The 10,821-nt window shown below is 39.6% G+C and overlaps 1 protein-coding gene across 1 annotated transcript; it reads right to left on the bottom strand.

Annotated features, from left to right (window-relative positions):
• Positions 1-764: 764 nt before the first annotated feature.
• LOC146610783 (kelch-like protein 7) lies at positions 765-7,817 on the bottom strand. The gene is made up of 12 exons (XM_085344517.1): positions 7,713-7,817; positions 7,298-7,400; positions 6,796-6,889; positions 5,772-5,896; positions 5,528-5,703; positions 5,208-5,382; positions 4,733-4,836; positions 4,085-4,301; positions 3,730-3,931; positions 1,531-1,628; positions 1,196-1,382; positions 765-831 (listed from the first exon to the last, which is right to left on the bottom strand). Exons 1-12 carry the CDS (start codon positions 7,815-7,817, stop codon positions 765-767), a joined length of 1,653 nt encoding a protein of 550 aa, XP_085200643.1.
• Between the last annotated feature and the right edge of the window lie 3,004 nt (positions 7,818-10,821).

Raw genomic sequence — 10,821 nt, 5'->3', positions numbered from 1 at the left:
AGGATAAATAAAGGATAAAAAAAAAAAAAAAAAAAAGGGGGGGGGGGATGTGACAGACTTCATAACAACTTTGTACTTGAAAGTTGTGACAGCTCATTCGTTAAACATTTCTGAATGAATTTCAATCAATGATAAACCTTTTTTTTTTTTTTTTTTTAAAATTGGAAGTTAATTTAAGAGTTAAAGTAATATTCAATTTCAATCAAAAACAAATTAAATGATGGGGTTGAGTTTTGAAATTTACATTTATGTATATGGAATTTCCCTAATAAGATGGAGCGGCCGAAGAGTGAACTGTCAAAAGTACTGAATATGACGTCACTTATTTATGTGCGACTGTTTAATAATCACACACACACACACACACACACACACACACACACGAAAGGAACTTACGCAAAGCAAGGGGGGGGGGGGGGGGGGGGGGGAGAGAGACTCCTACAAGAACATTTCAAATCATTAGCAAAGCACTTTTATTAAGTTAGTCATGAATCGATAAAAACAGCACATATCTGCCAAACATTTACAAGCAAGAGAATTTTTACTGCTAAACAAAGTTAAAAGAACATAACCATTCTGTAAACATGCACATTAAATATTGTGATGAGTAACCCTTTCAGTAGTAGGTCCTTGTGCAAATCAGTTTACTATTCCACTACAGGAATCCTAGGGGTCTCAAACAAGCATCATAACAATCAAATGTGTATCTTGTCCTATGAGGATGAGGCAAATAAAAACATTTTGCGGCTGCCTTCAATGAACTCTCATGGACCAACCGTGCAGATAATGCAGCTGGTGGAGAAAAAAGCTTGAGCTTTGGATGTTACCCACCTGAACACAAAAGAAATGTTTCAGTAAGAAGTTGAGCAAATAGATTGAGTGTTTACTGCTCAGACTTTATAGTAATGATGCTTCTTTTACAAATATCAGCAGTGGCTAAAGCATCATAAAATAATAAGGTAAGTCATATTAGGCACTACTTTTTACAACCCAACTGCCCAATCACTTATGTTGATTTCTAACAAGAATGTATCATTTTGTTAAAGAAGTGTAACCAAAATGGTTTGACTGACTGACATACATTTAAATTCATATTCATGAGATGTTTAGACATTCTGAAAAATAAAGTGCTGTCCATTTTTATATTTAGTTATTCATATAGTTTATGTCAACAGTATTTAGTTGATGTACCAACCTATTGGTTTTTGTGTGGTATTCTAGGACATTTGTGAGGCACTGTGCCCCTAGTCCCCTGCCTGCCAGCACAAAAATGACGTCACCGACAGGCACACATTTCACTGAGAGACTTCTCCATGGCATCCTTGAGGCAGCATGCCACTTGTTAGTGGTAATATCATAGTATTCTACTGAGTCAAGGCCACCTGGAAAACAGGGAATCCCCCCCCCCAAAAAAAAAAAAAAACCCCACACACACACAAACAAACCACCATGCATTATACAGACCTACTAGCTATGGCCATCATGATAAACTACAGTAGTACTTTGATTCCTTAACACCATTTTCTTTACCAGTTGACCCTTCGCCTCCAACAGCATAGATCTTGTTGTCGATAACCACTAGCCCATGGTTCTTCCTGGCAACCCTCATTTCATGCAATTTTCTCCACCTGGAAGGTTGTAGCAGAAAATAAATATAGTGTAGAGGAGAAAAAAAAAATCTAATGCGTATTCTTGAGAGTTTTATGACCCTCTGAATAAGCTTTTAAGGGAATTTATTCAGCAAGATTTTCAAATGTTTGATAATGACAACCTTGGTGCCGAAAACCGATGTCCAAAGCAAAGTGTCAAAAACCCTAAAGTTCCCGGAATTGTCATTGAAATCTGGTTCAAAATTAATCTCCAAATTCCATTGTTAAAATGTGCAGCTTCAAAGCAGAAATAGACTGGTTTACACCCACGTACAAAAACTATTCTATAATCAGTTTCTCTGCTTTGACATGAAGCCTTGAAAACCACCAATGGTTACTTATGCTATGCCCCAATTAAGGGGTTGCATGCTTCGGAGGCCGCATTTGAAGGCCGTTTATGTCACAGCCAGGCAATGAAGGCTGCTCCAAATGAGTCCTTCATTTCCCTGGACTTCGTGGCCCAACCTATCCCAGAATTCATAGCACCTCCCAGCCAATTCCAGTTTCCAATAATGGCGGAAGCTAACTAGTTGTAATATTACTCTTTTCAATACTTTATTATAAAAATATTATTAATAATATAAAAATACTTTTCAAACACTGCAATGGCGGAGGAGCCTGGCTAAAGAGTTTGAAATATTACAGTTCTCTTCCATAGTGTTCATTTTGTCGTTTCCCTTGCTCACCCCAAAAAGTCACAGCTGATAGCTGCCCCATCCTGAGCCTGGTTCAACCAGAGGGTTCTATCTGGTTAACAGGAGTTTTTCCCTTGCCACCAACACCAACTCTCTCCACTATGGTAGGATCTTTACTATATAAAGCACCTTGAAGTGACTGTTGTGATTTGGTGTTATATAAAATAAAACTTTAACTTGACAGAGTTTGTACCAACCAATCATCCTGCTCCTAGTATTTTATTAGCATTACTTAGGACTAATGAGAAGGTATTGGCCATGTAGCCATACAATCTATGGATGAGCTTATTAACAATCTTGATAATGTATCAATTATATAATTTTATTATATAAATAGAATTAAACTAAAAGTTCAGAAAACTTTACTTCTGACTTCGAATTTGGTCGAGATTTTTAGAAGATGCATTATGGTATTATTTTGAAATCCCATGTTTTCACAAGTTTTGGTGTCCTTGTTGACCACCTGCCGGGGTGGCTATAAGATCCACTGTGCACTGGGAGAAACCTGGAAACCATGTATTTTTACACTGGCGTCCACTGTGGCCAGTACAACAACAGTAACTTTTGTGCTTACTTATGCAAGATTAAAGCTACGTTCACACTGCAGGCGAAAGCTGGGAACTGTGTCATAACTTTCAAAGAGGTCCACAGCTGACCCACCTGCAAAAACAATACATAATATCAGACTAAAACTGCTGGGAAGACAACGTTGGAGAAACGTTAACATTTTATTTGTACTGTATAACCTGCAGATTCTGACAGAAATCTGCAACTATCCTTTGAAGCACCGCTCCTCTCTTAAACAGCAATAAGGATCATTATTAGGTTATTTACATTATTATGTAAATAACAAAATAACTTAAAGCAAAAATTGGGAAACATGAAGTCCGAAGTCTTTATATTAAGGGCCATCAGTCAAACAATATAGTTTGCTCTGGGTCTAAACAGAGTGCGTTGTGTGTGACGTCTTCTTTTGCGCATGCGGCCGCTTTGAGCGTTCACACTAGAGCGCGTTTGCTGTCGCATTTTATTTGTAGTGTGAACGAGCAGACAAAAAACAAAATAAACAAAAACGGATTTGATCAAAAAAAATTGGAATTGAGCATTAAGACCTGCAGTGTGAACGTAGCCTAATACTTCAGCTGCCACTTTTCTTTTATCTAATTCATCAAAATTCCAGCGTAATGCAGGAACACCATGCACAATCGCCAGTGACACTGGTCAGTCATGCAATAAAGTGGTATACATTTAGCTTTAACTTTGCTAGCCTCCTGATGCCCATTGATTCATACACCTCCTTTAAAGCACAAAGTCCCAAACATTGCAAACATACACAGACAAAAAAAAAAAAGAAAAAAGCAGCATACAGAGCTGTAGTGACTCACTGTTGTGTGCTGGGGTCATAGACCTCACAGTTCCTGAGGACTCTACCAGAAACACTGTTGCCAGTCAGTCCTCCACAAACATAAATGAGCCCATTGGCCTCCACTGAGGCATGACTGCAGCGGGACACTAGCATGCTGGTGTTGACCTGCCATGACTCTGTCATTGTGTCATAACTTTCAAAGAGGTCCACAGCTGACCCACCTGCAAAAACAATACATAATATCAGAAACATATGCTTGCAGACATGGCTAGAAACTTTCCCCACTGATAACAAGTTATACTACATTCATAGCAAAACTATAGCAATTCACTGCCCACAGTCTCTTCAAGAGATACACATATCACCATGCATACCCGCTTCTGATCCTCCAGATGTGAAGATCTTGCCCTCAAAAACACAAGCAGACATGTTCTCACGAGGTGTTGGTGGCCCTGGCCTGGAGCATCTATTCCTCAGAATGTTGTAGAAGTCTGTGTGTTTGATGTGAAAGCTGTGTGAGCCACCTAAAATGGAGCCCACCCTATTCTGGCGTTTTGACAGTTTGCAGTTGATGCTCATCCAGCTGTAATCCTGAATGGAAAGCAATACCAACACTTGTGTAATGATTAGAACAGACCTGCTATTGTATGGAACTATTGAAAGAAAACAACAAAACAAACAAACACCGAAGATTAACCAAATCGTTATTCTACTAATGTGCACCACTATTTAGCCTCATTTACTGTTTGTTGCTTCGTGCTCATCTTCTCAATCTTATTTCCCCTTAACCTTCCACCAAAAATGGCTGGCCTGCCTTGAGCTGGAAGTCACTTTGAGAGTTTTTCCTCCTTATAGTAGGTTAAAGGTAGCTCATATGTAATCAGTGGGATTCCTCTACATTTACCTAAGGTGGCAATGTAAATAAGCATCAAGCAACTGCTAAAAAAAGCACATACCCAAACGATATTACACAGTCTGAAGTGATGCCCCTGTGGCTAGAATTGGTAAATATTTGTTGTTACCTTGGGGTCAAAGTAGTAGCAGCGGTTACCATTAAACAGACCAATGCAGTTGTCGTACTTCTTGCGACGTGGTTGGCTGAGCTCTCCAAGGTCCCACATTGCACCTAAGGCAAAAAGCAATGAGGGTTTTTTTGTGAATGAATAGATCCATCTACACAGTGGAAAGCAATATCGCAACTATTTGAACTTTGCCTGTGTCACGTGACGAGCCAAATTACCAATACTGGCCATTTAGAGCAACAACATATACATACACACAAAACCCAGAAAATATTCCAGCAAAACCCTGGAATTCAATTAGCCACAATATTATGTTGAACATGTATAACAGGTTTTACTGAAATTCATCAGTTTAAACTTTTTGCTTCCATTGAATGATGCAGATCATTTCATTGGGAATGTTGGTTACGCCACTGTTCTTGCATGAATGTCTTAAACTTGAATTTGAGTGCAAGCTCTCCATTTTGCTACTCACGGGTGATCATCTGTAAACAGTGTGGGTTGTCCTGGAAGAGCGGCTCAGTCTTTACAGTTTCTGACAGGAAGGTTTTGGGGACCAGAGGTAGGCGAATGCACCTCAAAACATCCACAATATGCTGTTGTCTACTTGGGATGTTATACTTTAGCCAGCGCACTGCAGCATCATAAACCTGAATGGAGCAACATGTGGGAACAAAGGCTTTCTACAGTGTTTTTGTTTTTAAACTTGCTTTAGTTAAATTTCAGGTCTAGTTTGATTTCAGTTGGCTACATTTTTTTGTTTTAAATATAAAATTTTAGTCGACACTGTGGTACCTGTGTCTCACAGTAGACAGTGAGTTTGTCCTGGTGCAGTAGTTGCGCGAGCTGTGCAATGTCCAGATTTAGAAATTCATCCAGTCTGCAGACATCAGTAAAGTGGAGATAGGAAAACTCCTCTGCTGCTGCCTTCAGCTCTGGACAGTTCATGCGGTCTGAGAATACTGAAATGCCTGCAAAAGCACAGAACAGGAATCACTCAAAGAAATCCACAATGGCAGGTCTGTGTTTCTGTTGTTACCCAGGCAGTTTGTTGCATCAATCTGTCCAAAAATGAACTTCGCACACATCATCTTCACTGGTTCAATCTGGTACTGGTTGGCCACATTCAGCAATGACTCTGCATTAGTACTGTCCACTGTGATTCTGGGACACGGCAAAACACAAAGTATGAAAAAAGAAAACAATCTTTTATTGCCATATGATGAGTGTACTGCAAAGTAAGGTTAATGCACTAGTTATGTTAAGGCTTTCTGGTTTAAAAGTGAATAAAAATGCCATGTTCTCTCCTATTCTTTTATTTACGGCATGTGTTTAGAGCCAAGCATTTATAAAAAAATAAATAAATTTAAAAATTTAAAAAAAAAAAGGCTTGCTCTTAATCCAGTGCATTTGTCTGGCAGAAACCTTCCTTATGCCTTTATCTGCATGAACCTGTGTGTGCTGTGACTCAGCCACAGAAAAATGATCACACTTAAGTTCTTGTGAAATATCTAAGGTTTTCATTCCATGGCCAAGCATTGCACTATTTCACACTTTTCAGCAGAAGAGAGATCCTTTTTCTTTCCCATATAGCTTGAAAATGGTGGTCTGCTTAATAATGTGGAACATACTCTTTAGTAGTTTTTCCCCTCTAATTAGGCTCACCTGGTAAACTAATAGTCACAGGTGTCAGAGATTGATTTTAGTGATCCAAAGAGCACTGAGACACAGTGCCATCCATGCATTTAATTGAAAAACATATCTAATCTTTATGACACCAAATACAATTTTCATAATAATTTGGAACGCGGTGTAGGGATTATTCTGTGCAGAATAAGACTTGTGACACGTCAAAATCCCATTTTATGTGAGTGCACACAGAGTCTGAAGCAGAAAGCTGGCTTAAAAGAAAAAAAACAAAACAAAACAAAAACTGCTAACCACTATTGTGATACCCATTACCACTGACTGTAGTTTTAAGATTTGTCAAGCCAGTTAACACAAACAAAGCCTTATTGGGTTCAACTTGCTTCACAGTATAGCCCTGTTTTAAACACACTTACTGTGAGGTATAAATATATTCAAGCAACAGCTCAAGAATCTCAGGCTCAACACTCCTGAGCTCCACCTCAGGAGACACAGACTCCTTCATTCTGGCTGAAAGTGAAAAGAAAATCAAACAAACAAATAAAACAATTAACAACAATTAACAGAACTACATCAACAGCCATACGCGTTTCAGAAATTAGCCATCTTTGTTGAAATAAACCATTGAGCTTTTGTGTTTGAAGCCAAATGCAGTCCATTTTGTTAAATGAAATGTATATTGTGAATTAAAAGGAAGGCAAGCAAAACCAGAGTCGATTTACCATTATGTTTCAACTCACACAGTTACTTAATTTTAGTCTTTACAAGATATTTACATTTTGGCTCACATGGTTCTTTTTCTATTTTACTCAACCTGAGGGATGCTCCTCTGATGTTTCTCTGGAGACAGTTTTGTAGTAAGGCCTCAAGGCAGAGTATTAATGTGTGTTCTTTTGTGTAGTTTTGTGTTATCCTTACTGGTGAACATAAGTCTGAAGACATGGCTGGCTGCAGCTAGCACTGCTCTGTGTGCTGCAAGGCGTTTTCCCTGAACCACAAGGGTCACATCACAGAGGCTGCCCTGGAGAAAATCAGTCATCAAAAAGGTGTACTAGATAGCAAGTTCAACTTTGTCAAACTTTCCTTGTGTTTGACCTAAAGCCCCAGTCAGAGATTACCAATGTAGCGACGCCAATTATTTAGTCGGGTAAATCAGAGTTTCCTGTGTTACTTTTGTGACACAGGAAATTCATCAGTAAAATAACATCAGTATGCGTCGCTAACCCGTCAACCTTGCTTTGTACTACAAAGCACAAGAACCAAGACGGGAACAACCACAGTCGTGCCTTTTGGCAGCATTAGTCTACAGGCTTTTGTATTCTTAAACACCCACCTGTTTTCTCACGTGGTTAAGGAATCCCATGTAGTTGGTCAGACATGTGCGCTCTCTGATGGCACTTTTTCTGTTATTTTTCTTGGCACATGATGAGGAGGCCATCATCCCATTTATGTCGGCGCTACTGTCAGAAGATATGTTTCAGTAAACAGTTTCTCTCAAACTCCTTCCCTTCTGCTGCTCTTGAACCAGGTGAGCAACACTCAAATTTCCTCAGACATGCAATATCAAAGATGTCGATATCAAAACACAAACTTGCTTTCACAGCACTACTGGGCCACTTGTTACTTCCATGTCTGTTTTATGGATGCAGGAGCTTGACAGGTTACAGAGAAGGAGATGCCCCAACAACTTGAAAAGTGAGACGTTCTGGAGAGCACTTTCCAATAGCTTTGTTTCTTGTTCTAGCTTCTTTTATCCCCCTCCCTTCAGTTCAAACACACATAGTTCAGGAGAAGACTAGCTCTTAACTGCCTCCAGTACCAGTACAAATGACGTTGGCCCCCAACAAACAATGTAGAAAACAATAGTTGGGTTGCGGTCACGTGGTTCTGATGACGTGCGGAGGCAGCGCGATTTTTGAGTGGAGGGCGGAAGTAAACATGGAGGACACTGTGGAGAGTCAGGAGAGCAGCTATTGTGCAACTTTAGACCCCGTTTCTCGGGAGAGATATAAACAGATAGTTAAAAAATATATCGGACGTGATCCGTATTCTTTGAAAATGTCCGAATACACCACAGAAGTAAAGGATTTGCCTACTATCGAGGCTGTGGATATCACCAACTACTTGGTCCTCCAGACTTCTTACTACACTAGGCAGCAAATGAAAGCTTTCAAGAGTCTGGAGGCGTACAATTTTTTTGTCAGCGGGTGGGTCCACAACCTTGGAACAAAACGTCTCCGTGATGGATACAGTTTGGTGTTTGCAAGGGTGAGTGTTTGTTCTTATATTGCTTTATCTTAAACACGCTAACAGTTAGCGGTAGCGGCTTTAACGTCAACAAACATGCCACATCCTTAGGACTTCGTTAGAGTGACAGTTGTTTGTTTCAAGGTAAACCATTCTCAGCGGTCTAACGAGACACCTCTGAAGACTTGGGTAATTGCAAAGGAGGATGGAGAAGTGATTGCAGCTCATTGCAATTGTATGGCAGGGTTAGTAGCCTGTTCTCCACTGTCACTAGGCTCAAATCCGGGCTCTCAGCCGTCTGTTGCATATCCAAAATCGCCTCTGCACATCGATGCTGTTCTGCCTTAAGCTTCATTCTTTTCTCTCGTTTGAGAACTGATTCCGATCTGGGTTTTCGTTCGTAGCCGAGATTGACCGTCGGAGCCCAGTCCTCCGACTCTTCGTCATCCAAAGCACTTGGGCAGCCTATAGTCCCAATCAAGTCAATATTAGACTACTAACTTAAAAGCACTAAGTAAACGAGAATTTAACGACTACCTAATGCTAATAAGTTCGTTTGCAAACATAACATTACCTCTGACGAAGTGGTCGCTGCAGACACGGGCATTGGCAGACTCTGCTCCTCCCGACTGTAAACGTAAATTTAAAATCCATTTTTTCCTACGTTTTTCGGTTAGAATTTTCCATTTTTCTCCTCTTCGTTGGGCTATTTTTGGTACCCTAAAATACCGTTTATCAGTTTCTCTGGTCGACCTACTGGAGCATCCGTAAACACAACAGGACATAGGCATTTTGCGTACTGTCTGTCTGTGATTTTGCGCTTATCTTTTTCACTTCCGACCGCCAGTCAAATTTCGCGCTTTACGTCGACGTCACGTCTACGTCAAATGAAACCTAGCTATTAACTAATTTTTGGGAGAAGTCAGCTGGAAGGTAGTGCCAAATCCTAATTACATAAAGAGCAATGAAATAGCCAGACATCACCTAGCAAAATACTTCTATTGTTTTGCTATGTTTGATTGGGTAGGACCTTCAAAGAAAAAACAGTCTACACAAACACTTAAATATTAGCTGGCATGCTATCCATTGCTAGCATGCCAGCTAACTCTAACTGGCAGACAAGAAGAAACGAGGGAGGAATACAGGGCACGCGCACCACAAAATGGCGAATTTAATGGTGGCTTTAAAAAAGCAAATCAGTTACCTACCTGCACCCGATCTCTCAGATCAAGTGCAAGAAAGCAAAGCTCACTTTTATACTACAGGAAGTCCCGCTTTGTAAGGGTCAAGGCCGTGACCTTGTTTACATCCGTGCCATACTTGCCACTTTTAACTCAAGAACACTCAAACTGAGCACGAGGCCCGGGGGCGGAGTCCAAGTGTTGGCGTTACTGCATGGAACGTGAACGTTGTAATGTATGCACGAGACACTTTAACATTCCACTGGCACAATGTACATTTTCAGACTTTAAATGTAAAATTTCCAGATTGTTTTATTTAATATACTTAATGTTTATAATTAACTATTTACTGTATATAATATCCTGTTTATGCACAGTAGTAGAGGACCGTTTCAGTGCACGTCGTACTCTAAAGTCTAGTAAACTCTAGTAAAACTATGCATGTGACAAATAAAGAATCTTGAATGAACTTGTGGCACAAACGGAGCAGCCTTTCCGAGTGCTCTTCTTGGAAACTGCGGGAAAAAAACAAAAGAACTAAAAAAAAAAAGCCAAACTGAAAGAAACTAGATTTAAGAAGAGATTTGAGTTCAGATTTGTGCAAAAACTGTTCATTTTCAAGAAAAGGTTATGCTGTTTTAGCTTAACATATTCACTTCATTCACCCTCTCTGTTTATATGCCACTATTAGAGTAGAATAAAACAGTGTTTATTTCTAATATGTAAATATAGCTAAAATAACAAGAAAAAGAAAAACTTTGCAAACACACAAAGACGTGAAGTTATCATGAATATCTCTACATCCATACGTCTATACTCAAAGGAGTAGAATGAAGTTTACACTTACTTATTCCTACCTCTTTACTAAAAATTCCATAATTTGCAAATCAGTGTTCAGAGTTTGACATATTATCCATTTAACTAATAGTAATCATTAAACTCTGTCTATCCCATAGTGTGCCATTTCTCCCCCAGTGTCTCTCTGCTCTCCTCTCTGTCACCAGCCAATTGTGG

This window comes from Diplotaxodon limnothrissa, linkage group LG20, assembly GCF_057381915.1.
Source record: "Diplotaxodon limnothrissa isolate DT_005_m linkage group LG20, D_limnothrissa_male_GT1.1, whole genome shotgun sequence".
Taxonomy (NCBI): domain Eukaryota; kingdom Metazoa; phylum Chordata; class Actinopteri; order Cichliformes; family Cichlidae; genus Diplotaxodon; species Diplotaxodon limnothrissa.
This window is presented reverse-complemented; position numbering and strand designations above follow the sequence as displayed.